This window comes from Eublepharis macularius, chromosome 5, assembly GCF_028583425.1.
Source record: "Eublepharis macularius isolate TG4126 chromosome 5, MPM_Emac_v1.0, whole genome shotgun sequence".
Lineage (NCBI taxonomy): Eukaryota > Metazoa > Chordata > Lepidosauria > Squamata > Eublepharidae > Eublepharis > Eublepharis macularius.
This window is the reverse complement of record NC_072794.1, coordinates 164,372,669-164,389,827: the sequence shown is the minus strand read 5'-3', so window position 1 is coordinate 164,389,827 and position 17,159 is coordinate 164,372,669. Positions and strand designations below refer to the sequence as shown.

The 17,159-nt window shown below is 45.7% G+C and overlaps 1 protein-coding gene across 1 annotated transcript in view; it reads right to left on the bottom strand.

Moving 5' to 3' along the window:
- Positions 1 to 11,853: 11,853 nt before the first annotated feature.
- The window catches only part of ARFGAP1 (ADP ribosylation factor GTPase activating protein 1), a 33,389-nt gene continuing 28,083 nt past the window's right edge, over positions 11,854 to 17,159 (bottom strand). The window contains exons 12-13 of the mRNA XM_054980275.1: positions 17,011 to 17,087; positions 11,854 to 16,552 (exon numbers count right to left, since the gene is read on the bottom strand). Coding sequence (XP_054836250.1) covers positions 16,192 to 16,552; positions 17,011 to 17,087 — 438 coding nt within the window. The 3' untranslated portion in view covers positions 11,854 to 16,191. The remainder of the gene's footprint in view (positions 16,553 to 17,010; positions 17,088 to 17,159) is intronic.

Below are 17,159 nucleotides of genomic sequence, written 5' to 3'. Positions count from 1 at the left end.
GCAGCATATAGAGGTTTCCCCAGCGCTTGCTGTTCAGAGGTACGCTGCTTCAATACATGGAGGTTTCATTTCACCACAATAGTCATTGATAGATGCATACCTCCATGAATTTGTCTAACCCTCTTTTAAAAGGTGTCACGGAAAGAGTCCTCCCTCTCTAGCTGCCCACCACAATGCTGCTCTGAGGATCAGGGGAACCCGGGAACAGAACCGGGCACAACAATGGAAGGACTGGACTGAAAGAAGGGAAATTGGCACCCTCTGCTTTCACTGAAAGCATTCCCGCATTGCCAGAAAACAGCTGTTAGATATAAGCTATCGTGAGTACCAAAGTGTAATCCCTAAGTTAATGATATATTACATATATTACAACATTTCCTTCTGCCTTCATGCATCTCCTGCCTTCCCAGAGACTACTGCATTAAAAAGGCAGATGCTTTTAAAAACACACAGCCACAGCCCCTTCCTACAGCATCACCACCGCTTCAGCCGTTTCTGCCTCTGAAAAGGGATATAACCGTTTCTGTTGAATCACGATTTGACCACAAATTGCAAGCGGCATCTTTCAGTGCTTGAAAAAATTGCCTTCTTTATGAAGCACTTTAAACTGTTCGAAATCATGTTGCAAATGTTGGGCGCGTGCTACTTTCCTTCAACTGTCCCACTCTCCCCTCGCACATCTGCTTCGCTTAGGGAAAAAAGCAACTCACGGCAGAAGTGAGGATGTCTCAGCCTGACAAGATTGTGTGTATTGGGGGAAAGGTTCAAGCTCATAGTCCAGTCTTGCCAACAGGGCTTGTATTCATGGAGTGTTCTAAAGTGGATTGCAAATGCTTCATGCCTTTTATGGTTATTTTTTATTATATTTATGTCCACAATAAATAAAATATAGAGATAAAATCACAATAATTTAACACAGCCTTCTAATAAAACACCTGCTCACCGTATAAAAAACTATATAGCATCTGATGGAGGTGGAGGTGCGGCTTAACCATACGTGGTCACTCATATATGGGGGGTAGATGGTCAATACTGCCTACAGACATAGAGGAGACTGGGAGAGGCTCATTTGGTGGAAACTCTGATGGCTTCAACCATACGTCTGGCGGAACATCTCCATCTTACAGGCCCGCCTGAAGGAGACAAGATCTTGGCGGGCCCGGGTGTCCTCAGACAGAGAGTTCCACCAGGTCGGGGCCAGGACCGAAAAGGCCCTGGCTCTGGTTGAGGCCAGTTGAGCCTCCCTGAGGCCAAGGACCACCAGTAGGTGCTTACCAGCTAATCTCAACACCCTCCGGGGAGTATATGGGAAGAGTAGTTCATCACAATTCTGAGCATGCGGTGATACAATGAACGCCACTGCCTGTTCATAATGGTGTAATACAACTTTATACTCTGGATGTTATGCAAGCCCCTTTTTAGATGGTAACGTATACTTCAGATGTAAAGCTACAGCTTGCTTCTTCTCCACCCACCGCTGAGCTCATGAGCCAGGGTCCTGGATCCAAGCCCAAGTCCAATTCTCCCTTTGCAAACACAAAAGTAGCACATATGCTGGGCGTGTCGCTGATTTAAATCTAGCACAGCAATGTAGTAAACTGTGCGCACGCACCAAGTGGGCTGAATTCTTGCAGGGGTCCCATTTGTTGGAAATTTGTCAGGTTATCTATTTTTAATATATATTTTTTTAAAAAATAAGTGCTGAATAGAGAAAAGCTTGCTGACATTACTCAAAATACTATTTGTTTTTAGTTTTGAACAAACCATTGTTATCATGTGGGATGTCTGACTTGAGGAAAAAAGGCTTTGTGAAAAGGAGTATCAAACCACGGTTTATAATTTAGGGAGAGAGAAGATAAAGCGTGTATAGGGTGTAAAAAAGGATACAGATGGAAAGGGTGTGAAGATGGGCATATATTAAAAATATATACGTTACAGGACTTTAACCCACCTGCCTTGAAAAGCAGGTCACTGTGTAAAAGATAGCTGCTGCAACCACTGCAAACAGAAGTACCGCTCTCCCTTTGTACGTGTCGTAAGAATATAGAACTGCAATGCCGGATCAGACCGATGGTCTATCTAAGTCAGTATCCTGCTTCACAGTTGCCAACCAGATGTCCTTGGAAAGCCTGTAAGTGGGATGCTGAGGCCAAAGCTTTTTCATGTTGCTGCTCCCCAGCAACTAGGGTTCGGAGGTACACTGCTTCTGAACATGGAAGTTCTATCTAGTCATCATGGTTGTCCCAGATGGACCTTCTCTTCGTAAGTGCGTGCATCCTTTTTTAAAGTCAATTAGTCTGCCTGCTATTGCTACATCCTGTGGCAGTAAGCACCACAATTACTCTTTGAGTGAAGCATTTATCTCTGTTCTTCCAAGAAGACTCCAGCAAAGCTCTTCTAAGGAGGCAAATATGCCAATGAATCCAGATGGTTCTCCAAAAAACATCTTTGAGCCTGCTGTGATGAGTCTGTGAACGGTGCTTGTGTTTAGCGTAGTCTTGCGGTTGCCATTTTAGATAAGTACCGTTCAAGCCATCATATATATACAGCGAGAGACTCTGAATCTGTTTCATTTGGTCTTATTTGCTGATGTAGAAGATGCTGTTGGTGGTGTGAGTGGAAACCTGTTGCTTGGACTCATGCCCAATCTGGATGGCAAAAAAAACGGGAAAAGCTGGATGGATTTCTTTACATTTTACTGATGAATGCCTAGAAATAGGGTGGTCTCAGAACGGGTGCTTTTTCCAAGTGAGCTACCCCTGGCTGTTCCTCCTTCTAGTGTTACTCAACACTCTCTGGCCAAAGGAACTTGCACTTGTACTCTGGAAAACAGGGTTGCACCTCACCGTAACGGTTGTTCATCGAGTGTTGTTCGGTGCAGGCACACATGAGAACTGCACAGAAGACACGACGATGAAATCGTGTTGGTCTTTAACGTGTTACTGGACTCAGATCTTACTATTACTCAGCACTGGACCTTTCAGATGCCCTCAGTTACAAATCAGCGTTCCCTTCTGATCTGGCTTTTGAGCTGTGGGTGACACTTCTGGTCTTAGTCAACAGCAGCTACCCAGGGAGGAATTTCACTCTTTACCTGAACTATGATTCATTTGATCAAATGGTGGCAATGCACCTGCGGGACCTCACAAAGGGCCTCGAGTGGTCCTTCTCATTTCTACTACAGCAGTTCAAAAATTAACAGGGAGTGATCATTTTCTTCCTTGGAACTTATGTGTAGTATTCTGTAGGTTCCAATGGGCTTGTCCTGCTCCGTACAGTGCATGTATGAGGCCATGGGAAGGGGCTGTGGCTTAGTGACAAAGTATCTTGTGAGGATCCTCCCTCTCTGGCACCCTCTCCTGGAGGCCTGCCATCCTACCAGCTCTCCAGGCAGGTGTCCTCCGGCCTCAGATGGGCAGGAAAGGGGGTTGCACCACCTTGTTCCTTCTCCTGCCCTGGGAGTAGCAGCACGCTCCAGCTGTCTCTCCCTCCAAAATCCTCCTCGGCCTTCACAGGAACCTGAATTTAAAGGCCTCCCCTGGCCCCACCTCCCTGGCTCTGCCCCCAATCGCCACCCAGACTCCCTGACTGACCTTGCTCCCAGCCTATCTGATAGGAGGGCTGGGTAGACTCTGCAGTCTCCTGGCCCCACCCACTCCATCCCCGCCTAGCGTGGGGCATTTGATCTGCTCTCTGCCTGGCTCGCCCCTGCTGCTTCTGAACCATCCCCAGTGGCTCCCTTGGCAGCTTGGGGCCTGGGCCTGCCTGGCTTGTGCTGATGGCACCCTCCTGTGAGCCTGGATGAAGTGGAGCCATCGGGGCAACTGCAGGAGACAGGTGAGTCTGCTGAGTGGCTGCAGGCTGTTCCCCAGAGTGGTGCCTGGGCGTCGGCTGCGACTGGCCTAAGGGTGAGGGAGGTCTGGGGGCCTGTAGAGGCTCCTGCAACTGAGGTATTGCCAGAGGCTGCACTGCAGGGCCTAAAGGGGGTGCCTGCTGCTGCAGGGCTGGTGGTGAGGGTGGACAAAAGGCCGGCGTCGCCGGACACATCTGCTTGGCATGTGGAAGGTTGCAGCAGGTTCAGTCCTCGGCATCTCCAGTTAAAAGGATAAGGTAGCAGGTGATGGGAAAAGTCCTCAGCCTGAAACCTGTAGCCGCTGTCAGTCTGAGTAGACAATACTGATCTTGATAGACCGACGGTCTGATTCAGTATAAGGCACAAGAATGTGAAAAGACATTATTAAGGCATAGCCCACAACAGCTACTTTTTACTGTTGGCGGAACACAATTTCACCAAAACAGAAACATACTTAAGGACCAAACGGATGACAGCAGCAAAACCCATGAGTAAGAGCTTGGCTCACTACAGACTTCATGCAAAGCAGAGAAGGGGAAACTGAAAGTGCAGCACGGGTGGGCAGTAGAGAGGAGCTGCATCTCTCCTCTCACACTGTTTGACATGTAACCAAATCCCATAACTATATTCTGGTGAGATCCAAAAGCACAAGAGACAACAGCTTAAGCACAGTGGGTTGGACCCAGTGATCTACAGGCGCAAGGAACACGGATCTTTTCTCTTGTTCCCCTCTCCCTACCCCAGCAATCTTGTTCGCCTCTCCTCCACCCAGCAGTTTTTTCTAACCCTTATTTCCAGAGCTGAGATGAGACACATGGATGAGGGACCTGCGCTAAAAAGAGGTGGAAGCAGGGCTGTGCTGGCCGCTAGGCAAACTCAGGCAATCATTGAGGGCACCAGATTTTGAGAGGTGCTGAAAAAGCAAGAAGAGCATCTTCTCTGTTGGTTTGAAGGGAAGTTTGGCTTCTAGATGAACTGGCTTGTGGAACTCCCATCTCTGTCAACTCTGATCTTCTAGAGCTGCTATGATGGAACACGGAGGGCTTTTGAAGAGGTTATCAACTTGTATTTTCACTGTTCCTTTGCAATGCCCAGTAAAATTCTCTATTCAATCCATCATCTATTGAATGGGGGTCCACCAAAATATCTCAGGCTGGCCCCAGGTGAAATTGTCCCTTTCTCCTTTTATCTGCCCACCTCTGACAACGAACCAAATTGCTGGACCTAACCCAGTGGTTATACAGCAAACAACATACGCAGGGAAGAGGGTTTTTTTCTCCTTCCTCCAGGGCCCAACCAGACTGCACTTATAGTGAAATCCTAAACAAAGTTACTCCAGTCTAAACCCATAATTTCAATGGGTTTAGACTGGAGTAACTCTGTTTAGGATTTCACTGTTAGAGTCTCTGCCTCCCATCCTTTTATATTTGCAGGATCCTAACTGCGTCCTGTTACTGTAATACCCAGTTTGGGCCTAAAAAAAGCTAGTATGATAGGGCACGAGAAAACTCGGCACCAGAATTAGCAATCCAGCCTGAAAGATGGGCAGGAGGAGCTAAGACAATCCCCCCAAGTCACACCCTGGGATCGACGGAGGCTCTGTAGAAGGAATCAGGGAAAACCCTCCCTGCTCAGAAAATTTAAGAGTCAACGTAAAATGCGAGGAGAGACGTGCTCATGAGCCTTGTTAGCTGGGTAAGAGTCAGTTCAGCAGCCTAACAAGAAGCAACCATAAACCAGACGCCCCATTTAATTACGTCAAAGCACTGCCAGCTGTTAAGGCAACCAGGAAGTGGGCAGCTGTTATCAGCAGTGCTGCTAAATTAGTTCTCCATTAGCAAAGAAGAAAGACGTGACGTTGAGTGAGACCTCATTTGCCCTTATCAGAATATGCACAGAAAACCAAATAAAAAGTCTAAAGAAGGGTGGGGGGGGGGACCACTGACTTGGAAGCCTCTAAGAAGAGGACCTTTTAATCCAGTGTTTACGATATGTATCATCTTGCTTTTCCTGCATTGTCCTCTACATGGTATGTCATACCTTAAGACAGTTTACTGTTTGCATTGTTTTCTATTTCTGTAATCTTTGTCCTATGTTGTTATTGGCTGTCTTAATCTGTCTGGTTTTTAAATATATATATATAGTAATCTCTCTCATCTCAGAAAAGATGGACTATAAATGAAGTAAATCAGTATTCTCCCCCCCACCCCCCGAATTCAGCAGGCAGTCTGCCATAGCGGGGTTCTTGGGATTCAGTTGCCTGCCTGCCTGCCTGTTCTGAATGCCATCTGCTAACTGAATGGGTGGTGATGTGGAACAGGGCCTTTTTACTGCGGGCACCATGGCTGTGATATAGTCTTCCCCAGAGCTGGCAGTGCCTGTGTTGTCATTTCAGTACCAGGCAAGGATGCTTTTTTAAAAAGAAAAACAAAAATCCACGCTGCCCTTGTTTAATTTTTTTGCCTTCCATCCCTGAGTTTCCTTGTTGCTACTCAAAATGTTTTATCTGCTGCTATGCAAAATTATGTTATTGCTCATATGAAACAGGTAATTTACTTGAATCGTATCTTGATGCCATTATATTTTATTCTTGGCACTGTTATCTTCGCTTTGTATTTTATGCCAAGGCTGTTTTTAAAAGTGTACTGCTCTCCCGCAGTGGTCGACAAAAAGCACAGGAGAATACCGCAACGAAATCTATAATTTAAAATTTGCAAAAGAAACACAACACTTTACATCATCTCTCATGCCTTCTGAATTACATTTTAGAGCCTATACAGAAAACACAAAGAAAATAACGTCTGTCTGCAGTTTATCCTACGTGCTGCTGTGCTTTCACTCCTCTAAACACTTCTTGTAGAAAAGAACAGAATTTTGAAGGTAAAACAGGAGGGGAGAATTGGCCTAGCTCCTGACATCCAAATTAACATACACGGAAAGAGGATCGCTTTAAAGGCCAGCGCCAAGCCTACAACACCTTACGATCCATTAGATCTGTTAGTGGTGGACCCAATTCACTGCCAGCATAAGGAACTAGCCAGAGACAATCTTTTCTGCCTTCTCCCAACAGCCTGTGAATGCCAGGTTGGTGGATCTGCATAGACAAAAAGCTGCATGGGCAGAGAGCTGAAGAATATGTACGTGTGGGGGGGAGATAATCAAGTTTAATCACCCTCCTGCCTCATTTGCCTACCTAAGAGACCAAGAGGGCCATTTCTTACCTGTAGCTACCTATTCTATGCGTTTAACTTATTTTAAGTAGTAAAATAACTCCCCCTTGTGGAAAACACACACATTAAACTTTTTTGCTAATCATCATCATTAGGTTTAGGGTGCATTACATCTCCGTTTCTTTTCCAAAAATAGATCACTAGATTACTCCAGAAGCTGTAGCTCTTCAGTGTACATTATCACAGTGTCATAATCCCAGTATAGTTACTCCTAGTTTTACTTATAAGGCTTTTCCGCCCAGGGGTGGCGCCAGGGTTTCTGGCACCCGTGGCTGCCTCTACATGTGCGCGCACGTAGTGCACACGTGTGTGCCCCCAGGCTGCATGATGACGTCACTGCATGATGCCATCATCACACAGCAAGACGGCCCCATTGGCCGGTGGGCAGCTGGGATGGTGCGCGGAGGCTGCCCTCGCTCCCAGTCGGGCATGGCGGGTGACTGGGGAGGTTCCACACACCACCCCGGATGCCTGCCGTGCCTGGCCTGCGGCTCCTGCGCCCAGTCGGGGGCGTGTGTTGGTGGTGGCGGTGGTGGTGGCGTGGGGCTGGCCGGCTGCAGCAGTTGCGGGCCAGGCACGCCAGCTCCGTGGCACGCGCGCCTCCACCCCCAGCACCCCCTTCAGTGCCTCAGCACCCACGGTGCCCACCTCACCGCTTCAATGGTGGTGCTGGCCCTGCCTCTGCCACTCCAAAAGCAGCAGTTTGGATCCAGCAATCCATAGTAATAAAGATCACAGAGCTTCCTTACTGTTTTGCACCCAGAAACCTTTTCTGGCCCCATGAAAGGCGATCCCTTGAGATGGCAGGAACAAAGATAGCATGGAGTAATAATGAGATAACGAGGTCTTTTTATTATTATTATTAAATAATAAGCAGGAAGAGGCTTGAATGGTGCTTGTGTAGTACAGATGGGAAAATATATACTAGTTCATCTTAATAATTAATAATTATATTAATCTCTATATTTTAATATTGATAAAGGTTTCGAGTTTTGAATTCTGTATTTTAGTAATCTTTGCAGCACATAATCATATATTCATCTTGACTTCCCTTCTTACCTCCTTTTTTTCTGTACCCCCTTTTGTTTAAATAAAAATAAATTTAAGACCAAGATGGCAGGACAGGAACCACGTGGAATCATTAGTCATACCTCTTGGAGGACGGGGCTGCACCAAGGAGGGGCACAGGGAAAAGTCACTCCCCCCCACCCTCTTCTATTTGTTCTGCCATCCCAGGGACCAACTTCAGCAGGATGAGAAAAGACTGCTGGGGGAAGAATATGGAAACAATCAGGTCCACATCTACCAGTGCCTTCATCTATCCGGCCTAATGAGTGAACGAATACTGTAAATTCTTAAGAATCAAGAGGCTTTAAAAAAAAAGACTGAGTATCAGCTTATGTCCAGCAGAGTGCCAGTGTGGTATAGGATTAATGCTAGACTAGGATCTGGAGTACTCGGGTCCAATCCCCACTCAGCCATGCAACCTCGCAGGGTGACATTGTGCCAGTTGCCATTTCAACCTAACCTACCTCACAGGGTTGTTGTGAAGAGACAACGGAGAGGTGAGCAATGTAAGCCCCTATGGGTCCCCACTGGGGAGAAAGGGAGGGCACAAATGAACTAAAAAAACCCAGACAAGCAAAATCAATACTTTGCAGAGGAGCAGCAGCGGAGGGGATCCAACTCCTAACTTAGCAATAGCATCAGACAGAGTATCCACCTCCACTATTGGCAGCAGTACAGGAGAGAGCCCCGCCCATGAAGGTCAAGAGGTACCTGGCTGGCTACTCTTGGGAAGGGAATGGTGGACTGGACAGACCTGATCCAGTAAGGCTATTCTGATTTGCACAGGACACGTGCAAAGAGCAGAAGCAGACAAGAGTATCAACGATGGGCTGAGACGCTGCAGACTGGCAACTTGGGCCCTCGTCAGGCCACACTGCCTGCCGTCAATGTGCTCGCCAGGCCCAGCCTCTTCTCCTGAGCCAGTTCTGTCTTCCGGAGGGCTCGTCCCCACCTCCCTTGCTGTGACAACCAACCAGGTGAAATCACTCAGTCTGAGAACCAACAGAGGAGGAGGCGGCAGCGGCAGTCAGAGGGCTGGCCAGCGACAGGAGACTGTATTGTGCAGGAAGGGATGCAGGCCAGCCAGCTAGCTGACCCCATCCACTTGTGAGACAGGTGCCAGCTGCACGCGTGCTGCCCAGCAAGCCATTTGCAATCCGCTTCTCTCCACTCTGGCTGCTCTAGTGCCCTCTGTATGAACACAGGAAACGGAATTAAGCTATTGTCTATCAAGGTCAAAGCTGTCTATACTGGGCCTGGCTTCCCAGGTTCTGAAGTGGAGAGTACGTCACATCCATCTACTTAATCCTTTTAGACAGAGATGCCAAGAACTGAACCTGGGGCCTTCTGCACGCAAAGCAGATGCTCTTCAACTGAGCTACGCTTCTCTTCACTTGCCCTCAGCCTTGGTTACCTCCGCTTTAAAGTATTGACATTTTTAATATCATTTAAAAAGTTTCTTCCCTCAGAGCACCAGCCCAAGGCCTGAAGTCAGGAGGGAGGGAGGTTTAGGACAGACACAAGCCAAGATCGGCAGTCAACTGAAAAGCAAGAAGCACAGCGGCAGAATAGAGGGTTGACGGAGCGTCCTGAAGCAATACGCAAAGTCCAGCATTGCCCCTTCCCACACATAAAATGAGGATTGTATAAAGATGCCCCTTTTCTATTTATATGGTCAATGAGAGCCCTTTTGCTTTCCACCACTTTTTGTTAAGTACTAGAATTCTTGGCCTTGATATCTCCTTTCCTGTCAACAAATTCATTGTACAGAGGAGCGTTCAGTCTTGCAAGTTCCCACGTGAAGTGGTGCAATCTAGGCATACATGTAGCACTTCCGTGAAAATGAGGCTTCCGGTTCCTCTGTGGTGCCTGCGTTGTCTGCCTTAGCATAGGTAGGAAATGATGCCCGTCTTCTTCTCTAAGGTTGCCAACTGCCGGAATAAGAACTTGAGGCACTTGTGCAAAATCTGGATGCACAGCCTTCTGGGTCAGGGCGTCAAGGTCAGAGCAAGCAGGACAATGGAGCCTGGCGGTAGGTCCATGAGTGTTTTGGGGTCCCAGTGCAAACATCGTCTAAAAGTAGCATCTGCTGGGTGATCATAAGCTACGGGGCCTTTTCAACAGTGGCACCACAACTTTGGAATTCCCTTGGAAAGGAGGGCCACTCATGGCGCGGTGACTTTCAGACAGCAAATGAAAACAGTGCTCTCTCTCAGAGAACATTGTTTTTAAGTTACAACTAAAGTTAACATGAGCGACCCAGGTCGATGCAATTCAAGCAAGGACACACTTAAAAGATTGTGTGGCAGTGTTAACAGTATGCAGAAATGATGTGCTCATGACCAAAACTTTTTAACACATCCCCGCCGCTACTCATGAAATCCAGAAGTTCTGTATTACATTATCTCTGTGACACTTATTTCCATTCAAGTGTCTTGATTGGTTCATCCCTAGAGTGGCCTTTCAGGATGTTACTGTACTCACTCACATGTTCCCTCTCCCCCTCTCTCAGTTGATTCTCCCACCATGAGAATTTCTCTACCACAAGTTCTATCTTAGCCAGATGCTTAAATTCCAGTAATTACACTGGGATTTTGCTCTGCATGCCCATACACTGGGAGATCTACAATGTATCATTTAGCAGCTGGTAAGAGTCTACACATCTGCTTGAACACTACCAGAGACACAGATTTTCAACCTCACTAGGAAATGTCTTCCACTGATGAATAGTGTTCTCGAGCGTCCATTCCCGCCCCCCCCCCTCACCACATAACCCTACCTTCCTCCTTCCATTATCTTCCTAGGACTCTTCCAAGCTCCTGTATCTTTCCTCCCTAGGAGAAATGAACTCAGTACCATTAGCCTTCACTCCAACAAGCAGAACTGTCTTTCAGACCTCTGACTCCTTTAAACATCCATGAAGATTTTCCTTCCCAATTCCTTTCACTGGAGGACACAGCACTTCACGAGGACACTTGAGCTTTTTAATTTGTGTCAAATTTTGAATTACAATTGCCCCAAGTGGGAGTCAGTCTCGGATTTCCTTTGGTCCCTTTCCATCGACTCTGTGCTATGCAAACCTCATGTTCCGTTCTGTCTAGCAAAACAGTAAAGAGTCCAGTAGCACCTTCAAGACTAACCAACTTTATTGTAGCATAAGCTTTTGAAAACCAAAGCTCTCTTCATCAGATGCATGGAGAGTACGAAGAAACTGGCCAGAGATATATAGGTGGGGAGGGGGGAGAGGGTGCAGGGCGTGAGGGCCATTGGCCCTTACCACCTATACATCTCTGGCCAGTTTCTTCATACCCTCCATGCATCTGACGAAGAGAGCTGTGGTTCTCAAAAGTTTATGTTACAATAAAGTCTTAAAGGTGCTATTGGACTGTGACACAGAGATCTCTGTCTTTTGGTGCTACACCTCTGAAGATGCCAGCCACAGCTGCTGGCGAAACGTCAGGAACTACAATGCCAAGACCACGGCAATACAGCCCGGAAAACCCACAACAACCATCGTGCTATTGGACTCTTTACTATTTTGCAACTACAGACTAACACGGCTAACTCCTCTGGATCTAGCAAAACAAAGAACCCTATTGGCAGCGAAAAACAAGATGGCTGCTACCTAGAGAGCGCTCTCAAGGTGACAAGTTACTTCTAAAGTAAAACAGAACCAGTCTTCAGATAGTTTGAAGTGTTTGTTCCATTCCTCTTTATTGGATTTTTTTTCAAGATGACACAGTAGGTTTAAGTCCAGTACCATTTAACAGAACATGTAATTGTTCACGGATTCTGTGAACTTCACAAACACAAAGTAGGAAAAGTAAAAAGATCTCGTCTCTTACAACCTCCCTCCCTCTCAAAGGAAAGGCTCCAGAGACGGGTTGTTCCAACCAGGTATGTAAAGGAGGAGGGGGTTTAGAGTCCAGTTAAAAGTCTCTTGAAGCCACAGACTGTAATACTCAAAAGTTTTGAGTGGAATCCTCCACTGGTACTGTTCATTTAAGCCTTAGTACAGAGAGACACCACCTTTTTGTTCCGGTTTAAATTAAAAGGAGGCTCACCTCACAGTTTTAAGTTATTGCACAAAGTACTACATCAATACATAACATTTCTACCCATGGAATGTTACATTAGAGCAGGCAGGAGTGCCATATTCTTGGGGAGTGGTCAAGTGGAGATTCCAGCAAGACTTGCACAGTGAGATTAAGTCATGAATCTCAGTGCTAAATGCACACGGGTTCTGCGTTCTCAGAAACATCCAACTTTGCAAATGGCACTTGAAACAAGATGCCTGGTTTCTAGGTTTTCAGCTACGACGATATGACCCACGTAGAACACAGAGGGACTTTGTAGCCCAGTGGGTTAAGCAGTCTCAAGCAGGCTGGAGCTGACAGCTGATTCCAGTAACTATTTTCCTTGCTGGTGAATCATATGGAAAAGTGTCATCTCCAAGGACATAATCCAGATGGACTTTGTAGATCTCTGTAACCAAAAGCTGGAAGCGGCTCACGGATGCTTCCTCTAAAATCCTTACACATTTTCCAAAGCCTAGCCACCGTGGGATGAACGAGACAACGGAACTGGCACTGCAAAAAGTAAAAGCAGAGGCAGGAGGATCTCAGCCCAGAAACAAAAGATAGGGGAGCATGGTTATGATGAGGCCAGAAGTGCCAGGTCTAGGCAAAGTCATGGGTGCGAGGCTGTAATGGATGGGCAGTCTTCGCGATCGGAAAGTCATGATGTCATCTGGCCCAGACTACTAAGGTTTAATCAACACTGCACTGTAGGGTTTTTATCTCCGACTGCCAAGTTCCACAGAAAATACTAAAGCCGGTGGTACCCCCATTTATTGAGGCTCTTAACTCAAAGCCACCCCCCGCCAAATGTACTCTCTTCCACAGCAGTAGTAGAAGATGTATAGGTTTTACCATTATAATAGCCAATTTCCAGGGGTTGGAAGTGCCTTTACGAGGACGATCTCCCAAGGAACTTAAACAAGCACTTGCAGAATAGAAACTTCAGCCTGAAAAGTCTAACTCAGACAACGACTTTAGTTCCTACAAATCCAGTGCATGTAGGCATTAAAAGTTATTTTAAAATGTAATTAAAAAAAAAAGAAATAGGAAATAGCTCTTTCTGCATACTGGCAATAAAGAGATTTGTGGTTAGTTTTTTAGACGTAAGTGCAACCCCCCCGCCCCCCGCACAAGGGAAGTGAAGCGATGGAAAATGACAATCTTTAATGTCCCAGCCAATTCTATTTTAGAGTGCTAGCCCCCCCTCTGGTAATGCTCTTGAATCCTTAGACCCCACCTGAAATTCAGAGCTATTAGCCCATCTATTCAATTCATACCTGTTAGCCATTAATGGCATGAAAGAGAGCCCATGATCTTCCAATTCACAAAAACTTCCATATAGGTAGTTCTTACCTGTCACAGGCACTCTAGGAAGTGGCTATTTCCAAGCTTGCTTTAGCCCTGCTATGAGCAGAGATCTGTCTTCTCTTTGTACCATATTGGAAGAAAACAGGGTAACACTCTTGACAAGACAAGGATGTCAAGGCAATAACCCAAAATCAAGGTACCGGTGACCCTAACCCTAGCAGCGACTGTGATTAAGGATGAACCAAAAGCGGCCAGAACATCCCTTGTAAAACAGCTGCATAAAGAGACTGGATTGAGTGACAGACTGAAGTGGTAATCTGACACCATGAGCCCTACAACCTTTTGCAGTGTTAATAAATTGATACAAGCACATTCTATGTAAAAGCCCGAATGATGGAGGATTTGGGGTGGGGGCTTCTCAAAAGCATAGATTGTCAACTGGCCAAGACAGAACTTGAGACAAAAATTACAGAGCTAAGGAGGCTTGGATACAGAGGAAAGAAAAGGGTTTTGTGCATCTCAAGTTCTTATTCTGTAGCCAGAGACTGGGGCTGTTTAGACAATGAACAAAACAAAGAACCAGTCCAAAAGAAATTGCAGACAGCTTTATATTAAGTTCAGTGAAACCACTTCAGCGGTCAATGTATTGCTGTTGCTGCTACTGGAAACCCCGATTAAAGACTAACTATCAAAGTCATCAGCTGTGGATCAGCTTACAGAAGATCTGCAAAGCCCAAGCACTGGTTTCAAAAACCGGGCAGTAAACAAGTACTTGAGACAGCAAATAAAAGGGAGGGATATATACACTTAAATTAGTCCCTACAAGTTAACCACAAGTACCTACTGCATCTTTAGAAGCAGAAAAAGAGAGTAAAAATTAAGGGGGAAAGAAGGTACGTGCGCGCACACACCCATATTGGAAGAGTATGTTTTGCAAAAAGGGCACTGTGAAAAGTAAGAAACCTCAGAATAAGAACACAGAAGTCTGGCACAAGGAAAAGCACCTTGAAGGGTTCATGAAAAACATCACTGCTGTCATTGATTTACCAGAAGGGCACGGGGACAGCCTACAAAAAATAGATGATGGAGAAGAAGGAAAAATGAAAGAGTGACTGAAGGAAAAGTTTAAGCTGGCAGTTTGAAAGACTAAATTAAATGCAGCCGAACAAGTCAACAAGACCATATTTTGCTAGAAAGTAAATTCAGACATATTGTTGAACTACACACACAGGAAAACAAAGACACTTTGTGGATAGCTCATGATTTTGGTGGGTGGGGGGGACACTGTAGAAGTCTGCATGTTCAAGTCTGTGCAGCAACTCATCACACATACAGGTCCCCTGCCAATAAAAACATCTTTTTAGAAGAAGTCTCATCTGAAATCCAGGTCGACAAACAACATTTCTATACAAATAATGTAAAAAATGCCATACTGATATCCACACCAGGCCTCTACCCATGCAATCATGATTTAAAGACTTCCAGAAAGTTCTCACAACATTAACAGCCACACTGTAGACTCAAAAGTGTTGCAGCATAGAAATGATAACCAGAAATCTGACCACGGGCATTGGGGGGGGGGCATATTTTACTGACCCAAAAAAAGTCCAATTTGTCTAACATGCAACACAGCCCAACATAATAGAGTTGCAAGCTGATAACTTAAAAAGGGGAGAGGGGGAGGCAGAGGAATTAGGAAAAATCTATTGAGTCTTGTATCTATCTAATGATCTCATTAATGAATACTTCCCAAAACTCAAATAAATGGAAAAGTTAACTGGAATGATGTCCTTCTACAGTTCTTTGCTTCTATCCTGAGAAGGCTCCAATCTGATCCTGGTCACATATCTTGTTTCCACTGATTAAACTTTCCAAAAAGATCATTATTTGAGATATCAAGCAGTCCTGTTAAAATCCCCAGCAGCAAATGGAACCTGAGAAAATGAGGTGAAATATTTCCTTTCAAGGGGAGGGAATCTTTCAAGGACGCACCTCCTAAAAATCTGTCGGAAAAAGGGACTCGATCTGTCATCTCTCCAAATGTCTTGAAGGAAAAGTTGAACGTCTTTTCTTCTACAGGAATCAAAGGGAATATGGCAAGGATTTGTTAATGATTTCAAATCTTGATCAATCCAACCGCTGTTTCAATAGTGTCTCAATTACCATTTTGGCTGAATTCAGAGTTATCCCGGCAGCTCTGCTCACAGTTCACTAACTTGAAACCCATTGAAGATACTGTAATACTATTCCATCCAGAAGTTCTCCAGAAGTTCAAAGAGAAGCTGGGTGATCTTGTAAGACTACGCATGCAGTATTGTGCTACGAAAGCATGCTGGCGTGAAACCTGCTTCCTTCAGATGCTTGCTTTAGGCAAGTTGGCATGTCCCGTAAACAACAGCAGCACGGTGAGAGTATATCTAATGGCATACGGTCGTTTCCATGGGAGAGATGAATCGTCATATGATAATTACAAGAATCTGCAAACAAACACAGTTCTCTCTTTTGCTGTAAACAGGAGTGGAAAGAGAATGGAACAGTTAAGCATGAGGTTTAACAGGCCCAAAACGACAAGGATGTTAATCCTGCTAGGTGGGGAACCTTTCCATCAGACGTACGGCTTCTTTCCAAAGCCATGCCAGATGGGGACAAAGTCCTACCAGTGCTGGTTGTCCCACCCTTCATCAGCTGCCGAAGAAGATTCTTTAGTGGCCTTCTTAGGGGTTTTTTTGGCTTTGCCCTCCCCTCCTGCGTTCTCCCAACTGGTCTCCCAGTTTTCCCAGCTGTCACTGTTACTGTTCTTGTTATTGGAGACTGTCCCAGATCCCCAGACATCCCAGCTATCGGAACTCTTCTTCTCAGTAGAATTGTCCACGTAAGTCCAGCTGTCACTGCTTGGGGACTTATGGGTCTTTGGTGGGTCCGAGTTTCCAAAGGTCTCCCAAAAGCTTTGATCTACAGTGTTGTTCTGGTAGCCTTCGCCGCTGCTGTTCTGGTAGCTCTCTCCCTCGGGTGGCCTTTCAAGGAGAAAAAATTTAAAAAATTAAAAAAGCAATAGCTGGTTTTGTTCACTTTAGATGGAAGAAGTACAGCCCAAGCTGTTTTTTAAAAAAGAGACTCCACTATAGAAAACAACTGCTGGCCACATTAAGGAATAGCACTGTACAGTAGCTCTACATAGTATTATGAGCCAGGGTAGCTGGGGCATTTGAGGGCGACAAATAACTGTCATTTCATGGTGACAAAGAACCTTGAAGCCAAGCAGCTTGGGAACAGGCCCGCAACTCCAGATGGCTACTCTTTTCCTAGTAGGAAAAAGATCTTCATCTCTTTCTTTCGATTGGACCAAGGGAATGGCAGACGCTGGAGGTTTAGAACCACAACCTCAAATTGGTTAATCTGCTTTGCAACCCATGTAGGGTAAACTGTGAAAAAGTTCTGCCCCTTTTTGTATAACAACAAAAACCTTAAGTACCTTTCAGCAGGCTCGTCAGCTTTTCCAGAAAAAAAAGTGGTAACATCTCGCCAACCCTTTGTACTTGCTCCCTGGACCTGTGAAAGATTGGGACAAAGAAGGGGAACCAAAAGGAACCGTGTGATAAAAGATCATCATGTTAAAGAAAA